The 21,581-nt window shown below is 37.2% G+C and overlaps 1 protein-coding gene across 1 annotated transcript in view; it reads right to left on the bottom strand.

Moving 5' to 3' along the window:
• The window catches only part of LOC5575090 (homeobox protein homothorax), a 63,228-nt gene extending 42,466 nt beyond the window's left edge, over positions 1 to 20,762 (bottom strand). The window contains exons 1-2 of the mRNA XM_001661763.2: positions 19,076 to 20,762; positions 845 to 1,095 (exon numbers count right to left, since the gene is read on the bottom strand). Of these exons, the coding sequence (XP_001661813.2) occupies positions 845 to 1,095; positions 19,076 to 19,090 (266 nt within the window). The 5' untranslated portion in view covers positions 19,091 to 20,762. The remainder of the gene's footprint in view (positions 1 to 844; positions 1,096 to 19,075) is intronic.
• Positions 20,763 to 21,581: the final 819 nt, after the last annotated feature.

Below are 21,581 nucleotides of genomic sequence, written 5' to 3'. Positions count from 1 at the left end.
AATGACTCCGACAGTCATGTTTCGGCATCGCGCGAAGAACACGAAAACAATATCAATATGATCCCAGGAAATTTTCTGGGATACGACAGATGTTTTAGGAGACCTCATAGACAGAAACAAGCCCGAAAACGAGTATAAAAAAATGTGTGAAGATCATAATGTTAGAGAAGCAATACTATGTTATGCATCCTGCTTGCTATGGATCATCACGATACCAAACGAAACCTTAAAAATTGCACACAAAATCCCCAATATGAGGAACTATAATTATGATTAATAGATTGATCACAACCTTAGAACCTTAGCCTGTTCGTCACAGGCTATCGAGCGGACCGGCCAATTGACTGACTGACGGGTTGACTGCATCTCACTCCGACAGTTGCCTGATGTCCTTAATTTAATATCTGTTATTATGGTATTTTTGGATAATCGCTATTATCTGTTTTATCTTTTGGGTGTATACGGTCGTGGTTTGCTTGGTCGAGCGTCGAATAAAGGAAGCATTCAATTTAAGCGTATCCTCAACACTTAAAAGGTTGTAATTTTATAAATTCTCACAATTTTTGGACTTATAATTATGAATGTTGATGTTTGTTTCTTCCAAGCCAATGCATAAACGAATGATTTATGGCCTTTTAATATGCCAGAGAGCTAAGTTCTGACTATACTCGTCGTTGCACAGTGAAGAGAAGAGTACGTCGTCCACGAGACAGGCGACTCACACAATATACTGAAAGCAGAGATGATCCTGCACAACCGTTTTGCAAGAGGGCGGGTGCCACTTTTTGTGGTGGGCAGTCTCCAATTACTACCGAGGAGTGATTAGGATCCGTTGATAACTTACCCATAAATAGCTTCTTTATCACGTTTATGCACATCTGGTTGCACTGCACCCATGTGACTCGTGGCTGGTGATACATGACTAGAGGTTCCATGGTAACCATGCATGCCGACTGATGCAGCCGCAGCATGGTTCATGTGAGGTGAGTGATGTGGAGGTAAACCGGATAACCCAGGCGGCCTATGGCCTGCATGGGGGTCGTACATTGCCGCTGCTCCACCGTCCATTCCATAGCCGTGCAGGCCATCGTCGTACTATAAAAAAAAACATAGAAAAAATCGGAATGAATAAAACAATAGATCAACGTTCCAAAAATCTTACTTAATTTTTAATAATGTAGCTAATGATAATAACTTAATACTTTGTTCGACCAGGACTGCTTATCTATTTTCTCTACCCAATTAATTTTTGCTATTAACTTTTACGGCCACTGACATGAATAAGTGTGTTAAGTGCTGGAGTCATTCATAGCGCTAGAGGGTAAGGGCAAACATATTTTACGAAAAAATTGCCGTTAGGGCTAAACGTGCTGCACAACTTTTTTACTGAAAAGTTCAAATCGCATTTCACAATAGTGATGTTTAGCTTCTTTCATTCCTCCGTTATTATCAGCAAATTTATTCCAACGATTTTAGGCAAAATGAGACCGTAAAAGAGAACGTGTTAAGATAGTTGTACTGAGAACCTCTAATATATTTTCTCTGTAGTCGTCGAATGGTCACTTCCCCGAGTTGTCCGTTTTCCGAAAGGTTTCTTTACACATCAACGCGTTACAATATACTTGATCCGATAATTCGCTACATACCAGTCTATCAAAGCTGTTTTGGGACAAGATGAAATGCACTGTTTAGAATGTGATGTCAATAACTGTTTGCAGGTTTTCCTTCACTGAAACCTTGTTTGATCTATTAGTTGACTATGTTGAGATGCTGTAATCAGTTCATGTTTAAGTAGTATATTCTCGTGAGCTAAGGCTGAACCAGTTTTGCTCACTAGGTAGACACTGAACCGTTTCCAAGCAGAAATATGTGCTCTTATGTGTGGATTGAAATAAGCACTTAAACAGCGTGTAATGAGTTAAGTTACATACTTCTGTTCGGATAGTCAGGCTACTGTACAAGCTCTTGCTTCGGCCGCCTCAAGGTCGAGGCTTGTTATCACATGTCAAAAAAAAAATCAAGAAATCAATTCAGTCAACTCCTAGCCATCGTTCCATCGCTGGAATCGAATTGGCTGATGAGTTAGCGTGCAATTGAGCATCGCATGACCCCATTGGCCTTGAGCCAGCTATTTCAAATTCCAAGTTCTTGGAGAATCTTCATGTTTAAATTCTATGAAAATAGTTTCAAAGTGTCATACAATTCATTTCAACTAGATCGAAAAATCATCTTCCTCAAAAATAGAATAAAAATATATGAATTCAAACACTTTCAGATGCAGAAAGCAAAGAAATGCATCGTTTATCGGCCAATATGAACCGAACCCTCTTGCAAACGATGATGGTACTGTATAACCACTGTATCATACAGCACAGCGACATACTGACTTCTTCTGACTTCTCAACAGCAGCGGCGGCGGCGGCGGCGTCATCAACGGCGATCGCAGCGATAGCGTGAAATTAGATAGAGCGTAACGGTTCGTTGCAATGCGTAAACAAATCAGCTCACGATGCCGGCTCATTGGAGTGTCTGATGTGTGTTAATTTAATTAATTTAGCAATTTATCCATCTTGGATATGCTGGAGATGAAAAAAAATCGGCTGAACTAAGTTGCAGCGCTAGATACATGATAAACAGACCATTTCCACTATGTGAGATGTCGATGTGCGGCAATTGAACTACATACCTACTACATGGCAGAAATTGTTATTTCGGCACGGATGGTTTACGCTATGAAAACAAAGTAGGCTTCTTTTTACAAAATGATAATTTCAAGTCAGTTCCGTGTCATAGTATGCATATGCAGTATCCTGCAATTCGTTTATATTGGCTTGTCATTTTCGCGAAATGACAAGAAGGGAATGATTTGCTGACAGTTACTGACGTTGCTTTCCCGGGGTTTTATTCAAATGTTATATAACTATGAGAAACCGGTGTAAAATCTTCTTGGAAGTGTGCATATTCTCAAGGTCGTCAATTTTGACAAGCTACAATTAAATTCGGAAAAAAAATATTCCGCCCACGCTGAAGCAAACTATAACGTAACTCATATTTGAAATTTTGATTAATTCCAAATCAATGAAAATGTTATGATCAAAACAACCTGGGATGCAAGGGTAACGTGCCACCCCTAGAATTAGTTAAATATTCTAAAATTTGTAACATTATGATCATCTCAATTCAGACTGTATTTTAACAAAAGGATAAGATTAAAGGCTAACTAATTTTTTTGATAAGATGCCTTTGAAATGAAACATTAAGAAGTGATCTTGGCTAGTCTTTAAGTTTTGTTTTGGTGAATTCCTATTCAAAGAGATTATCATTACATCTACAAAAACGGTATCACTAGTTGCCATTCCAATAATTCCACTTCATAAATGTAAACCTGCTCTTACGAAGTTCAATGTAAGTTAAAACATACATTCAATATGAATTTTACCAAGCATCTACAAAGAATTTTGAAAATAAAATCCGATAATGAATCAGCCATCAATCATCCCCCAAATATTTTAGCGTCTTCTCAAGGCGTCTGCCAAAGTCCTCGCCAAAATTCGACAAAGAATCTCACAATGAAAACACTACGATTTCTGGAAGAATGCCATATAAGTCTTGTAAATGTTAATAAAAAAAATTAGGGTGGTGTATTACTTTTCGCATAAATGGAAGACGATGTTTGGCTTATATAAGCACAAAAGTTCTAGCCAAGAACTTTAGAAACACTAATTGTTAACACATTATCTTCTAATTAAATTAAATATGGCAGATCACGCATGAAAAGTTGTCTAAATTTAATGATATTCATGCAAATAACAGCTAATCAATCGCAACATTTTCTTAGGAGTAATCACAAATTGATGAAAATGGAAAAAATGAATCATCAATTATTTTTAATGGCGTATCTAGAGAAATATTTGGTGGACAAACAATTTGGTTCGATAACATTTTTCAATAAAATTGATAGTTTTCAGATAATTTTAAAATTAAAAAATGCCGTTATTATCAAATGGGAGATGTGTGATAGCTAAACAGTCTGCGCATGAAATATTGTATTTTTTTGCAGAGAGAAATTCAGGTAATATCTGAACTGTGGTGACAGATCACTAGAAACAGGGATCTAAGTCTTCGACATTTTACATGAAAAACGGCCTTTGTGTACTATATCCTGTCCAGAACTGTACTCGGCACGGGAATGATCGATAATATCCCTCTGTTTATAAGTTTCCCAATCTTCAATTTTAGAACATGTCATTAGTATAAGGCGGTTACGGTCAATTCAAGCTCTGATAATTGCTCAAATAAATCGTGATGAAATTTTTTAAACTCCTATCAAATTCTTAGAAGTTTTCAGATTCACAAATATTTCGTACATTGACGTCTTAAGGTCACGTCTTAAGGCACGGGAAGTCATTGTATTCACCCTATCCATTTGAAGATGCAAATCTCAAATACCACTCCATACTACTGTGAAAATGCGTCGCTATAATTTAATACATGTAGTGCACAAGCCACCTAGTTTTTGGTTTGCAAGTTAACTAAAACTCGTGATTCACTTCCTCAGAGTTTTAATGACAAAAGATAGGGCAAATATCACGGTCTCCCGTAATACTTTCATAAACAGTTTTACAAAAGAACCCAGCAACAATAAAGTTTATGATCATTGATCCGTTGAGTGTGATTGAATGTTTAACGTGAACTCTGGATGAATCAACCACCACTATTATGAAATTTAGGATCATATCAGATTTTCCACAACAAGAGTATCGAAATAGTAGTTTAAGCAACAAGTTGCAGAAAAATGATAAATCATCAACTTTTGTGCAGCACAAATCGTAATTTCCTCCAACGAGGCTCGCCGAAGTGGATAATTACGCAAATTGCCAGAAAACTCGAATTCTGCAACTAGTTGCGTACAACTATTTTTTTCAAATTCGTAGATTTCTTGAGGGTATTAAAAACCATATCGGGATGTATTCACCTTTTGTTTTGCATTTTTGTTTTCTAATTGTTGTACAATGATTCATTGCGAATGAGAAGCGTTTCGCAATATTGATTGTCGTAATCAGTGACTATTACGACACTGCATAATTCAGTGCATGAAAGTAGAAAGTTTCATGACAGATTGGCGTGATGAAAACCACCTGTTACGATGAGAAATTGCAACAAAAATCTGAACAACATTTTTTTTTGGTCATTGGTTATACACGAGAAACTTAATAGACCCTGAACATTACTATTTCATCCCACTGTAAAATGTCCAAGACATTCGATAATAATAGCAAATTACTGAAACCCCGATGTTTAATAACGCCACATAACACAAAAGACCAAACAGTTCAAATGTTACTAAAAGCCAAGGCGCGTGCCTTCAAATGAAAACCTCAACAAGAAAAGAAGAGAATGTTCCTGACAATTTACGTCACACTTTCCATTTGAATAGAGATCAAAATTTGAATGACGCAGATAAGAGTAATTTGAAAAATATTATAATTTATAATTCAAACCAACTATATTAGTGCCACGTTCTAGTCAACGATTTTCAATTGGCTGTTCCTTCTTTCTAACTTCTTTGGGAAATGGATTGTGGTAATCGGTCCGCCAGTGGCGACGCTTTCCAACTAGAGCTATGCGTCTGATTTATGCATTTATGATGATAAGTCAGAGAGATCAGTATAAAACACTCAAGTGAGCCAGTAGATATGTTCAATAAGATCGCACCAAAGCAATGAATAATTACTGCACGCCAATGAATGGCAGTGAGACGTTGCTAAGCTCCCCAAATATAGAACAATGACATTTCCTTTGCTTTATTTCCAGGCACTTCACACTCATCCAATTCTCAGGATAAAATGGCGACTAACCGTCTCCCAGGTTTCTACATTTATATCTAGAGGGAAAGCATGAACCACAACGACACAAAAAAAAACCTTCGCAACCGAAGCGGAACTATAAAATAAAACTTGAATTCGTGTATAATTAGTGGGGAAAATGCAAGATAGCGATTCAAGTGAAATGAGTGAGAAAAATATATTCTATGAGGAAGAACGGGCTGAAGAACCCTTCGCTCTTATGTACGAAAACGCAACAAACAATGCGAGAAACACAGGTAAAACGAGATTGTTGAACTGACAATGGCATGAGTTTTCCATTTTGTGTTTTTTAGGCTGCCTAGGCTGTATGCTTTCAGTGCGTATGAATCCGCCAACGGCCATTAGATGGAATTAAATTGGTATGGTTAGTAGTATTTTATCATGCGATATGATGTTGAATACTGGGACATTTTACTATGGTTTATGGAATTTAAAATTCAAAACTGTTTCACGTATTACACTTGAATAACTGTTCTACACTGCGTGATTGAAAGATCATTGCAAATGTTGAAACTCGGCAATTATTCACTAGTATGGTCACTAAAGTCTAACAAGCGTTTCTTACCATCGCCGTTATGCCATCACATGCAGAAGGCGTTTATTGGAGTGCTTTATTGAATTATGTCCACATCTCCACTACGATGCAGGACACTGCACAAATGATACTATGCATGCGGCTAGTGCCTTAAAATTGCATCAACAGTTCTGTCTCATCTCTGCCTGTCACACAGTGTGGCCCTAAGCTATCGTATGTACGCACTAACGATGGCAATCAACAGCCGCGATCATGATGGTGCCGATGATGATTCCTTCCTCATTCATCCGTTTCACACAGGGCATAGAGACAATTCGTTCATATCAATTGTTCAAACACAGACAAACAGATGTAACACTTGGAACAAATTCCTTTCATAACCATCATCATCAGCTGGTGAACATATTGCACAAAGTTCTGTTTTGTGCAACAAGACCAACAGAAGACGCTAGAGTGACGATGCGCGTGCCTCCCCGAGCAGATGAAAATAACTACTGAATACCAAATTGAGGTATTCCATACCAGATAATTTCCAATACTTACAACCTGAATGAGGTATGAACGATCCCTGCATAAGAGGTAAAATACCTCAAATAATACCTTCTGCATATTCTACAAATACCAAGCTGATACTTAGATCAGGTATTGTAATACCTAAATAATACTTGATGGATTTTCATATAAAGTGAAATTTTTCAATACTAGATCAATACCTCCAGCAGTCCTCAATAGCTGTCGAATACCAAAATGAAGTATTTTTAATTGTTTTGAACATTTTTTTCAAATACCATTATAATACCAAAATGAGGTATTGATAACTGAACAATACCTAATTCTGATATGATACCAAAATATGGTATGCATAAGTTATTGGCGAGTTATTCTTTCCTCCTCGGGTCTAGTTGTGAGGTTTACAACAGCTTATTTATAATTATCGTTTAATGAGAGGTCGATAGAAATTTCGATAATTTTACGTCTGTTTGTCTATGGTTCAAAGCTGTATACAATTCTTCAATCTAACTCACTCTGGGCGCGTTTTTCACTCTATCTTACCCGTCTGTTCCAGTACTATTGCCGGTATGCGCGACACAATCAAACACTCACACTCCAAACGGGCCGTGTTATATTTCGTTTGATCAAATAGATGAAAAATTTCAATTGATTTTAACAATGTTCGAAATCTGTCAAATCATTTCACACTACATCATCGTTTTCATCGTGCAGCGCTGGGATGTGCAAACTAAGGGCAAGCAGCTGCCAACGATGAATCTTCAGTTCTGTGCGGTGGGACGATGAAACAGGTTGAAATTTATATTATTGATTTTACTTAAACTTCATTTTACGCACGTTAGCTGCTATACGCTGAGATTAAACTCGCTTATTTTACGCAGTGTTGTCCGTGGCCGGAGGTGGTCAGTTAGCTAGCCAACTATTGGCTCGAACGGGTACCTACATAAATAGGGAAGGCCTATTAAGTTTGGGAGCCATGTGGTGGAACGTGGAAGGCTGCATTTGACAAAGGAGAAATTTCATCTCTTTCTCGTTTTTTTTTTGCAATGAAATTGAAAAAAAAGGATTTTGTTTCTCTGCTTCGTTTAGACCAGCCAGTTTTGGCGCGGTTAGGCATCACTCCGCCGCATCGCGGTATTGAATATCAATGGAAATGAGACTCGCAGACACTACCGTCGGATCTCTACTCGCACCACCAAATCTGTATCTAAACTTCCAAAAATTGAAGCAAACTGAACGCCAATAGATGGCGTTCCCAAAAGTAATGACGACAATCGTGAGTCAAGTTGCCTTTTTCGCCCTGCATTCACACGCCGGCCCATGTGGATTCTACTACTAGCTAGTACCGTACGACAAAAGTAAAGAAGCGAAGCAAAAATAAAACGCATGCGTGTGTTTTCATACTGTCAAAAATTGTGTGTCTACCCATCGTCATCACTAAAGCACAGACGAGACACAACGCAGAAAAAAAAACAGCCCATATAAATAGTAGAGTAGTACCCCTCGTGAGGACGTGAATGCCGAGAGCAGACAAGAAAAGATCATTAATCAATTTTACTATACGGCCATTTTGAAATTCATCACCCAGAAGTTTGAGCAAGGTTCATAATTTTTGAGAACCGAACGTCGTCCCGTAGAATGAAATGCAAGAAAACGGGAAAGGTTTCTCAAAGCCATTGACTGATCGATATTTACATGGTAGTTTCGCTTTAATTTGTGGAATTTCACTTGTTTGTGGATGTTTGTATTTTTTTTCCCGTCAGATTGTTGAATTCTATGTAATTCTATGAGATGTTGATGCTATAAAACTGTTTTAGTCATCGATACCGTGAATAATTTTCTGAACTGCAATGTTTATTCAATTATCATAGATTTCTGAAGAAAATTTATGTCATGTCCAAAGCTACAGTATTGCTTCTCAACAGAGATTAACATTAGAATAACATTACATATGGGATGAATTATTATTAATGGTATATTAATTATTATTAGGTAGATTGATTGTTTTTCGCGCGTTCTGACCATTTTACTATACTTTTACACACCAATTTCACTCATTCATATGATCAAATTGTATGAATCACATTAACTTTCAAAGAACAATGTGTTTTTATCATGACATTACGGTTTTCACTAAAAAAGGTAGGTTATGGCTCTGCCCTTCAAAATCTTAACATGAATTCAACTGAATCGATTCTGCGTGGTTGCATAGAATTTTTTTCGTTTAAAACTATGAAAGTTTACATGAAATTTCTTTACCGATTGGCCCTTTTTTCATTTGTATATCGTGTGACAGTGACAGGACCCCAAAAGATTCTCGATCGATGGCATTCGAACATACGACACTCAGCTTGGTCTTGTTGAAATGCTGCACGTTAGAGTCCACGGCTACAAAGCAAAGCCATGCTGAAGGTGTCTGGGTTCGATTCCCGGTCGGTCCAGGATTTTTTTTTTTGCGTAATGGAAATTTCCTTCACTATCATCGTACCTGCCACGCGATATACGAATGTGAAAATGGCAACATTGGCAATGAAAGCTCTCAGTTAATAACTGTGGGAGTGCCCATAAGAACACTGAGCTGAGAAGCAGGCTCTGTCCCAATGAGGACGTATTGCCAAGAAGAAGAAGAAGAGGTTTAAGAAAATAACCCGTGACGGAGAGAACAAAGCTGCCGAAAATAGAAGTAATTATAAAGAAAAGAAATTAATTTTCAACATAAATTTTAACTGCAAAGCCCCATTCTACAGTCGAATAAAACAAGCAAATTTTTGTTAAACTTTTTCATTTTGGTAAAAACCTTTGTATATGCCAGAAACTTTCAATATGAAAAACTGTGTAATCAAGCAAAGTGTTATTCATTAAAAAGATTAATGCTAAGGTTTTGCAAACAGAGCAAAAATTTTTAGTTTCAGAGCAAACAAAATATGTAATTCAATGTAAATATGATCGGTAGTCATGAAGAAACTGAGCAAAGTTCAACCAAAAAACGACCTATAAAAAGACTATAATAGACTATAATAGACTTACCTAGATATCAAAAATCATGTGGTATCTAGAGATATACATAGAATATAACAGTTGAAATTCAAAAAAAAACAAAAGTTCTCAAATACTTTATGAGAAGTACATATTTATAGCGTATGATATAGCTATATGATGTATGTACCATAGAAACCGTGCTATGATTTCAATTTCGAAAAGCCAAAATCTCTAACTTTCACGGGAATACAAAATTTTGTGAAAAAACTAAACACAATTTTGTAGTAACGTTCTATTCATACTCTAGGATAATCTTATGGAAATCTGTTTAATATTATTTTTAATAAGCCGATTTCTTAAATATTTGTGGAATCAAGAAATTTGAACATCCATCAAATGATGTAATTTGGTGAACAACACACATTTTTCTCAAAACCTAAGAGCACTGCTTTTTGCCAGCTTAAGAGAAAATGTCTTTAAAATTATATGGGAAGCCCTGTTTGTACTACAAATGTCAAACGCAAGCTTTCAAACCATATTATTAATGGCCAATCACATTGATTTCTTATGAGAGTGGCTAAATTAGGAGAACCCTGGCCAAATTAGGTGTAGCAATGAGAATTAAAGTTATAAGGAAAACGGATTATTTTTTATGCTTTGAATCGATGCAGACGAGTAATTGAATAAAGCTCAATAATGTGAATGTGATCTACTGAACACAAAAGGTTACAAAGTGATTGGCTATGTAAAACAGTATATAATTCACTGTGGCTACGACTGGCGTATGGCCAAAACCGGTGATTCTACCATACACGCTACAAAAAGATTGAGATTTTTTTAAAGACGGTCAAAATCTATTGAAATCGTTATGAATAGTCAAAGTGCGTGATTCAGAATCATGCATAGCCACAAAAACAATTTTGTTTTTTTTTGCCTTTTTTCGGTGTATTTCTTCAAATTTTTGTTCACAAAAACAACTTTTTCATTTCCCATTTAAAATAATCAACTTTGGATGGCTCAATCTGAATTATAACTACAGTACTAACACATACTTTCAAGTATATTTTCCTCTACGAATTCAAAAATAATAACGGTTTTATTATTTTATTTTTTTGAATCAAGTAAACTTTTCATTATATGCTGATACCTTGAAATTAATTATTCAAGTAAGGTGACTTCTAAAATATTGTCAAGAAATTCACTTTGTTCGAACTTTTATTATCCTTAAATTCACGTGAGTAAAAATAAATCTTAAAAATACATAATTAATTTCAAGATAAATTAACTACTGTTGAAATTTAAATCAAATCGGTTGATAAATAATGCAGATCTATTACACCAATTTTTATTCAAAAGTGGTAATGGTTCGCAACTGTAGCCGCAAGAGTTGACCTCTTATCGAGTTGAAAAGTGATATACGAACATTATTCCATTTTCACGTACACAAATATGACATTTGATGTTTTTACAACTAAATTTCTGAAGAAACAGAAGAAAATTATTTCAGAACAAGTTAGTTTCTAAACGAATATAATAACCAGTAATTGTAATATACGAAAACAGATAAACCAACCATTAACGAATCAAGAACACCCAGTGCTTTTTACGTTGATGCGGCAAAAATTCAAACTATTCAGTTCACGCCCTCCATAAAACCCGAAATCCCCAAATCTTAGACCTATTGTTTTCAATATCACATTAGGAATGCTTTTTAGTTCGTTCAACGCTGAGAACACGGTGGAAGATAGACAAAGACGAGCATCGGGTCGATAATCTGGCCGCGTTTCCACAAAACGGACTCCGTCGCATCTCTCACCGACCATCTCTTCGATCGACCAGCCGAAGCTGATGTTGCCGCTATGTAGGTGCCTATATTGCTAGCTGCTCCCCACACAATAATGACGCGATCGTTAGTGCCGCCGAAAGCCGTAGCATGCGCGTGTAAGTGATTTTTCTCATTTCTTGGCCCACGTCGCACACCTCTCCCAATGCGCTCGACTCCCGACGGGGTTACTCGAGCAGTAAGACTCATTCCTCGCAGCAGAGTTTAGTTCTGCATGATTCATCAAAAGCAGAGAGTTTCGGTTATTGAAAAAGAAACGTGTTAAAGCTATAATGAAAAATAAATCAATAAACTATTTGAACTTGGGAATTGAAAAACTGTATCGATCCAACAGACGTCTAATGCATGTGAGATGGTTATAATGAATAATAATAGCTATTACAGCGTCAGGAGTATAATCTCATACATCATCCACGGGCAGATGAATTTTAAAGACCGCAGTTCACATACAAACGGCCACCGACCGGTGAAAATCGCCTTCTGTTGCTAGTTGCTTCAGAAAAAAACCATGGACGGATTTTTTAATTATATCGTTTATCAATGCCTTACTATTCGTGTTAATCAAGATCTGGTATGATCTGTTGCACGTATGTTTATTGAAAAACTGTAAAAACTTGGATCTGCATGATTACTGAATGTTCTGGATGTCAAGCGTTAAAACTTGACAAGTAAGAATAATTTGAATATGTTTTTATATATGAAAAATGAAAAAAACGAAACGAGATGCATTTCTTTCGCATGGAGAATTAATCCAAATTTCTCGACACATGTTATAATTAGCCCTCAGAGCTATATTTAGCTGAATCATCCACTAACGCTTTTGTATCCTGACCTAGCTAGATTCAAACAAATTCACGATTTTAGGTTGCTCAAAAATCTTCAGCTTTTGCGTACTCAGCAAGAGCAGTTAACCAATAACCAGCTGCTTTATAAAATTAGGTCATAATCATACAAAGCAGAAGTTCGTTTTCTTTCTGGCGTTACGTCCCAACTGGGATAGAGCCTGCTTCTCAGCTTAGTGGTTCTCTGAGCACTGCCATAGTTATTAACAATATGAGCCTAATATTTATAATGAAATCTTGTTTTACATAACACAATCTTTTGTGTTATTATGTCTTGCAATAACTTTGGCACATTTTCTATCTCAAATAACAGTTAATTTATAATAAACTTTACATTTTTAAGATGCTTTGAAACTTCAACCTTTGCACAATTGAACGGTTTTAGTCCGTTAGGCCGAATTTAGTTATGCCGAAGACCATTAGGCCTAATGCCGTTAGGCCAAAAAGTTTGTTAAACCGAAAGGGTCATTAGGCTGAAAATGGCCTATGGATCTGATGATAGTAAGGCCCATTCGGCCCATTCGGTTGTTAGGCCGAAAGTGTCGTTAATCCGCAATAACATTTGGCTATTTAAGATAACACTGGGGTTATTCCTTTCTGACTTTTCGGAAGGTATACGGAAAACAAAGTTCACCCAAAATCTGAGATAAAATCTAGGGGTGTAAGATTGAATCAATACAAAACATTAGGAAATTGAGTAAACTTGTGTTTCTGACGCAAACTCAAGCGTTTGATGCAAAAATTGAGGTGGGGATTTGGACACTATCGACAACTTTTACATACACACTAAAAAAATATCGTGTAAATTTACGCCATTGACATACGAAGTATTAAAGAGAGTAATATAACGTAATTTTAAGGCACAAACATTTCGTTGTATTGAATTTCATATTGTTTGAATCACACAATTTTTAAGTCACATGGAACGCAGTTTTATGATAACGAAGCATTTTTAAGTACAAACGCTATCAAATTTAGGTCATTTCATTTCTTACTTCGAGTATTTTGGTGGGCCCAGATAGCAGTAGCAGTAAACGCGCAGCTATTCACCAGCAAGACCAAGTTGACGGTCGTGGGATCGAATTCCACCGGTCAAAGATCTTTTCGATTTGGGAATTTTCTCGACTTCCCAGGACATAGATACTGGGACAGAGCCAGTTTAGTGTTCGTTTTAGCGTTTCTGCAGTTATTAGCTGATAATTTTCAGGAGCCTTCCTTAAACGAGTGGTTAGAGGCCGCGGCTACAAAGTAAAATTCCTTGACTTCCCTGGGCATAGAGTATAATCGTACCTGCTACACGATATGCGAATGCTAAAATGGCAACTCTGTTAAAGAGAGCTCTCAGTTAATAACTGTAAAAGTGCTCATAAGAACACTAAGCTGAGAACCAGACTCCGTCCCAATGAGGACGTAATGCCAAGACGAATAATCTCTGTGCATCTTCGACTGCTCCGGTCAATCACGGAGTACAACTACGAAGCGGTCATCTATGCTTGAGCTCATGCTCATTATCCGCAAAGGTTTAACTTACAAATTCTTCATGCATTTTTGACGTTGGATAACGTCATACGGCAACATACTGGGGTACAATTTCGAAAAACGAAAAATCGCTCGCGTCACGAAAAGTGGTTAGATTTTGTCTGTTAATAACTTACTAACGCCCGGATAGATTTTCAAGATTCTTGCTCCAATCGATTGGAAATCTTTCTACGAATCTACTCCAACAATGAAAACTATTGATTTTTATGACTAAACTATTGAAAAAATGGGAAATATCGAGGTATGTCTTATTTTTCATAGAAAAGTAGCATTTTTTTGCTGTTATAAGGTTTTGACGTTTTGAAGTTTACATGTACACGCAACTTTAACATCGATTTGAGCAAAGAGGAGAACTTACACGGGGAAATCAGACTACCCAAAAAATAAGTTCTTTTTACTCGAATTTGGGTAAACTGTATTTAGTTTTTACCCACGGTTGGGTTGTTTTGCCTCTCTCGCAACAGCAATGTTGTCAAAAACAGAGAGAGACGCACCGACCCATCGTCGAAGTTCAATGGAAAAGCCAAATTTGGGTTCTTACGAGTTTACCTAACGTTAAGTTGTTTTAACCCTTCACGGAGACTTCGAAAGCTAACGCTGGGTAGATTTTTTTGAGGACTGAGTTATTTGTTTTGCCGCTGTCAAATGGAAACAACCTAATGATAGGTATATATCAGTTAACCCAAATTTGGGATATCCCACGGAAGTGCCGAATTGCGTCAAAAAGAAGTCAAAGTTGGGTAGATTTGCGGCTCCGTGTAGAGTTCGCGGTTCATGGAGAAGTACCGTAAAACGGGGTATCTTTGATAATGCGGGTAACTTTGATAGTGCGTAACCCACCACATACTAAACGAAATATCATTATTGCTGTTAATCGGTTAAGCAAAACGAATGCAAAACTGAAGAATATTAGTATGACACTTCATGTAAGAGCTATTTTCATTTGAATCGAGAACATTTGAAGCTTTTAATACGGATTTTAAAAATTGACACAATTTTAGCATTTTCGAAACGCATACAAACAATCTGTTCTGCGGTCACTATTTGATGTAGTTTTGAATAGTTGGCCACTTATCTTTGACAGCCTAGTTATCATAGAACTTGAATACGGTCTCAAATCTCTTAGCGAAAAGCATTTTCACAAACTGGGACCATTTTTGTAATTTAAGTCAGAAATTTCCATACAATGTTAAACGCCTAGAATTATGCAATGCCATACAAATGTTCGTAATTCATTCAATTTTGTTCGATTCATACTCCATTATAAAAGTTACCCCAAAACAGAAAACCGACTTTCGATTATGTGGAAATTTATGTATCCATTCAGAATAAATCTTTTGCAATCTATCAACTGCAATCGATAGCTAGGATGCCAGTACTTGTTTTAAAAATATAAATTATGATTCTTTGAAACAGCATGCATAAATATTCAAGTTTTCTTCGAAAAAACTATCAAAGTTATCCCATTTTACGGTACCTCAACCTCAAACTGGCTTCGAAACTCACTAAAGCAACCAATCTTAGTGGATCATGCGTGGATCTAACGTTCAACCGGAATCTTTGTTTAGGGGGCAAGAGTAACCGCTCATGCTTCTTCTTCCATCGACCGATTCTATTGGTGTTGAAGTGAACCAAATAATAACAATAAACCAACCAAATAATAACACACAATGTCCATAATAGGTCAGAATTGACATGCAACAAATAGTATGAAAATTGATTGGATTTTTTATAAGTAGAAATCTTTCATAAGTTCGTGACGGTCTCAAGCCAGGAAATAGAAGAAGCTAACGTTATCGAACGTCTACTTGGCGGTCGTATCTCGGAAACAACCTCTAACTTTTTCTTTTTTATTTTTGAAGCTTGAAACTCAATAAGTCAGTTCATTCACCCCAATTCAAATTGTATTGCTCTGGAGTGGCCAAATCTTCGTTTATTGACAAGTTCCCTCAAATTCATGAAGATTGAGACGTCGTGCGGTACGTTTTGAATATAAAACGGAAATGTCCCCAAAGAAGCCCTCGTGTAACCGTGTGCTGATAATTTTTATTGCTGGTTAATCATTTTTGCAATCGTACATCATGTGGCGAGCACAAAGATACTTTATACTCTGAGAAGTCAAGAATATATCCTGAAAAGACCCTTGACCAGCGGAATTAGAACTTACAACCCTCAGGCTGGCCTTGTTGAACAGTTAAGCGATTCTCACTAAGGCTTTTTGGGCCCAAAGCATAAATGTATAATACCAATGATATATGTACTTGATTGATTCATAGATACTTCTCCAAACTTTAAGAGCATAGTCAACAAGTTCTAACAAGAAATATCAACGATTGTTGCAAAGTGCGGTAAAATTTCGGTTATAGTAAAATAATCAAAATTAACAGTTGAAAAGATATAAATAGCGCACTGTAGCCCACCAATCCATCAGCCACGGTTTCCTGAACAAAAATAATCTGATGAATACTGTTTAACACAAACTACAGAAATACCTACAAAACGATGATCCCACATAAATACACAATTCTTTCAGATTTAAAGATTATGTCTAAAAATTTTGCCCGCTGACTTGATTTTTTAATCATAAAAGGTTTTCTCACATTTATGTAGAAACGCATGCAAATCAAAACGCAATGAACCTAGTTATACCCTTATTAAAAAAAAACAAGTTTTAGGTTTTATTCTGAATCATTCTAAATCCAAACTGATAATGTGTATGGTATCAAATAACTACGCCACTGAGAGCAGACCGCATGTCGAATGACGTTAGGACGAATGCCGTTAGGCCGAGGTTCATAAGTCCGGTTTAACATTTGACTATTTAAAGTGAAAAATATGAACTACTGTTTCAAATGGGTAACACATTTATAAGTGTTTTGATCTGCTTTTAAACAAAAAATGTCCTTTCAAGTTATATTGTGGGCATCATGGCCGTGTGTTTAGCGGCGTCAGTCGTTTAGGCGTATTGTGAGTGCTACGAAATGTGGGTTCGATTCCATCTCCATCTCGGTGTAAACTTGTCGTCAAACGAAAAATTCATCACTGGGCTACTGGGTGCTGAAGACGGTGTAAATTGTCTTTTAAATATTTCATAGTGGATATTGTGGGCTTCAAGGTAATGCCCACGAAATACTAAAAACCCGTTCGGCCGTAAGACCCATAGCACTATCAACCGTTTTTGGCCTAATAACCGTTTCGGCCCAACGGCATTCGGCCCAAAACAACATGGAACCATTTCATACTTCCTTGTTTTAAGCAACGGATCTCTAAAAAATACGATGCTCGCCAGCTACGGCAACGCATAACTGAATCTTGTCAAAAACTGACGTTAGATATCTGACATTCAGGACCTTCAGGAAATTTTCAGTAGACGATATTTTGGTAGTTGAAATCCCGTCGAAAAAATTGTCTGCGGTCTGCTGTCAATCTCGGTAAAATATTCGAGAAAAGGTGAAAAAGGTGGAATTGACCCGCTCACGAGCTTTTTCAAGGCGTATGAGTATCCATTCATTGTACATAGGCAAAACAACATTATTGTAATGAAAAATAAGCTAATATTACGTATTATCATTTATTTTTATTGGATATATTGGGCAACGTTCTGGCACACGAAATTTAGAATGCGGACTGTCGGCTAGTTTGAACCAAGATTCGCACAGCAAAAAAAAAAATCATGAGATCTCAGAAAATTAAAACTGCATATCAGTAAATCGTGCTTTGTTGCTCAGACACCTAGCAACTTGTAAGCTGAATCTCAGATAAAATTAAAAAAAAACTAGATTCACACATTGTTTTAAGTAGAAGACTTTGATGATGTACAATTTCATAGATTGGGCTGCTAAGATTCCGCAGGGCTGTGGTAGCGTTCTGTTCAGTTTTCATCATAAGACGTAATTGACGTCGGATGAAGCGATCAATGAAGATAAAACTGAAAAAAGAAAACCGACCGAAATCATGATCATTTCAAGATTCGAGAATTTCAGAAAAAAAAATCAAGCGGATACGAGTGAAACACCTTGATGCGTACCTCAGTCACCAAAATGTTTTTTTTATTCTTTCAACATTCAAGTCCTTTTTGCTAAGGTCCAAACAAAAGGAAAATATTTTTTTTATATTTTTGCTCATTTGTTAGGAACACACATACGGTGCGCACAAATACATTTGCTTCACGCAGCCATTGCAAACAAAAGGCAAACAGTGCAAAAAGGAGCAAACGAAAAGGGATTTAATGCTTGGCAAATCCAACAGCATCAGGAATTTCTCAATCTCCTTTTTTCTTACTTTCTTGGTGCGCACGGGCAGTTGTTGCCCCGGTTGATTCTTTTTTGCGAAAACCGAAATTGGATTTGCATTTTTAAATAATGGAGATTAAGCGGGAACCTCAACATTGTCCGACGCACAGCTTGGGACTTTCTGATTGAAAACGATAATTAAGAGGATTGCATTTTGCGTCCGTCCGTCTTGCGCTGACTGCTCATTTTTGCATCTTCTTTGAGACAGGGCTGAAGTTTCAACCAAAGAAATATAAAACGGTATAATTTGGTTGTTTCTGCACTACTCCTTTCGACATTGCGCCAGTATTAGAAACAATTTAAGTTGGCTTTATATGGAAGTCATATATAGGAATCAGCCATTAGTTTTGAACTTCAGCTGGGTTCGTTTTTTTACAGATATTATTAACAGTGAAAATTATACGCAACCGATATATTTCTGAAGATCAACACATTATAATAAGTGTATTATTCTATAATTGTTTTTGTAGCGTTAGATATTTCGCTGAACAGATTTTTTTGGAGTATGAATTAAATTCTTGATCATATAATCATACCCTAGTTCAAGAACATATCTCAAGACCGCCGGCGTATCAATAACTTTTCATGACCAGGTTTAAGATTTTCTCTACCATCAGAAACACTATTTGCCATATCAAATATTATCCTTAAAAACCACTAATACGTACCCTAGGCTGTGCCATCAATTTCTGCGAAGTAAGCGGCGGGTACACTTGTTCCACCGCTTAGAATCCAATCAACAAAAACTCAATAACTAAAAATACTTCACTCTTCACTTAAAAAACACATACACAACACTATTGCCACTTCTTCACCACAACTTCTCCTCACAGTCTCTGTGAAGCTTGTACTAGTTCCAGGAGCGTCGCAAGTTACTTATTTTTATGCTTTCTGTAATACCAATAACGCTCCCGGTAAATCATAAGAGATCGCCGATGTATCTCAAACGCGAAAGCAATGATTTAAGAATCTTCCAATAAATGGAATCAGGAAAAACATAAAATACGTATACTCTTGCCTAAGCAAAATCACACTTGGTTTATTTCCATGCTTGATGTGTTTACCGTTTTACCCGGATTTGATTAATGATAATTTTCTCTTTCACACTAGCACGCGCGCACACGGACCGAACCGACAGTTCCAGATAATGACTTTACTCTTCCCGTATTACGTATATCTTTGTTTCTCTCGTGATTGTTGCAATCTTAAATAAAATTTCACTTAGTTATACACTAAAATCACAGTTTTATCATAACTCGTTACAGTGCGTTGTGTGACTCTGTTTTTCCTCACGTTAAATTTGTTTCTTTTCGAAAACGCGCAACGATCTTCCTTCCACGAGCGGACGAACGAACGAAATAATTGTCTCTTTTTATGACAAAACACGCGAAAAATGTTCGATCAATAGTAGAAATAGTACACAAACATCCCACGACGTCTACCGCGACGATGAATTTTCAGCAGCCGAAAAAAAGAATATTAATTACTTGCATTTCGGTTCAACGAGCGAGGAGAGCTCTTTGCACAATGTCGTCGGCTGCGCGTGTGATGAGCGAGAAATGATTTATCACACTTACGCGAAACACTGTCTAGGTTTCACACTGGAGTCTTCACTTTCGATGCGCGCTTTTTCACCCGGACCGTGTAAATGTGTGCGGTGTGGTGTGTGCGCGGTGCGACGAGGACGAATTCTACAACATAGACATCTCTCCTTGTCACTCGCTCTCGCTCGCTCTCTTTCTCTCAGCTAGTTCTGGTTTTGTGCGGCAAATGATAGATCAGATTGCACGTTGAATTGACCGAAAGGATAACAACACAACACGAGGTTGTAATAATCACAGCGGGCGCTGGACCGCCGATGTCGATGAATGTTGTGCAGCACGCCGGTGACCGTTGGTTGCATTCGGATGACAGATGAAAACTAACACTCTATCGCACAAGTGGTCACGTCTTATTTTGCACACATTTGTGCGTTCTCTAGTTGATTGTAGCTGAGGTATGATCCATTTATTCGGAGACTTTGCGTTTGGTTATAACTACTGCCGGTAAACACTGCTAATCACTGAAGAATGCGTCGGAACGTTTCGGAGTGATAAACTGTCCGTTCTCAATCGCGGTAGAAAAATTCTCACGTTGTTGTTGTTATTATCGGCACCGGGTTCTATTATTTTTAAAAGCAATATATATTTGTCTAAATTTGCCGAAGTGCAGAAATTAATGACTAACGAAGACGAATTTAAATGATTATTGGTATACTGTTATTGTTATAATAATTTCTCTTATGGCTGAATATATAAAGAGTGAGAGCGACGTTCGTAAACACGTCGTACGCGTTTCGAAGGCAAATATACACTGTCTTGTCAATCAACATTCATCTGCAGTGGCGGGAACGTACAAGAGGTAGCGACAAAATTTATGAGCCCGCCTCTTTTTATGGTTGCTTTGCCTTCTCGTTGAGGTAAACCTCTCAGCTGCCAGCCTGCTCTCTCTTGCATGTCAGCATACGAGTTGAAATTTGCGCACGCAATAACTCCGCCTATTCTCGTACTAAATGTGATAGCTATATACAATTATTTATATGGCCGATTGAAATGAAGAATGTCTTATAGGATAAAAATTTTAAATTTAATACACGCACACAACACTTCATTATAGCTCTTTCCTACTCTCTCTTCACGAATACCATCGCAAAATTTGTTGCAGTAGTCGTACGGCGACTTTCGGCTACAGATTTTGCTTCGTGCGGAGTATGCAGGCTGCATCCAACTTCAACGCACACTTGGATTCTGAATGTCGATGTCAACATATATTTAACTCGATGCGCGTGGAATGCTGTGCTACTGCTGCCTTCATTCGTCTCTTTTCGTCGAGTTGCGGTTCATAATCCATTAAAGCTAGACTGATGAATTCTTACACAACTACAGATTATCAACATCTCTGGTTGTTATTTGTGTTAGTATCAGCGATATGGAATTCGCCATCCATTGAGTATTGAGAGCAGTCTCCTTCTCTCAGGGTTGCCTTCAGCTACGGTATGCATGGGTACGAACACAAAGACGCGCTTGCGGCTAACAACTCTTGAGATTCGTTTCTTCCCATCGTGTTTAGGCAGATTCAACCAACGACAGAGTCGCAAGCTTTTCTCGAACAGTCCCGATGAGCTTCAGGGCAACT

This window comes from Aedes aegypti, chromosome 1 (assembly GCF_002204515.2).
Source record: "Aedes aegypti strain LVP_AGWG chromosome 1, AaegL5.0 Primary Assembly, whole genome shotgun sequence".
Lineage (NCBI taxonomy): Eukaryota > Metazoa > Arthropoda > Insecta > Diptera > Culicidae > Aedes > Aedes aegypti.
This window is presented reverse-complemented; position numbering and strand designations above follow the sequence as displayed.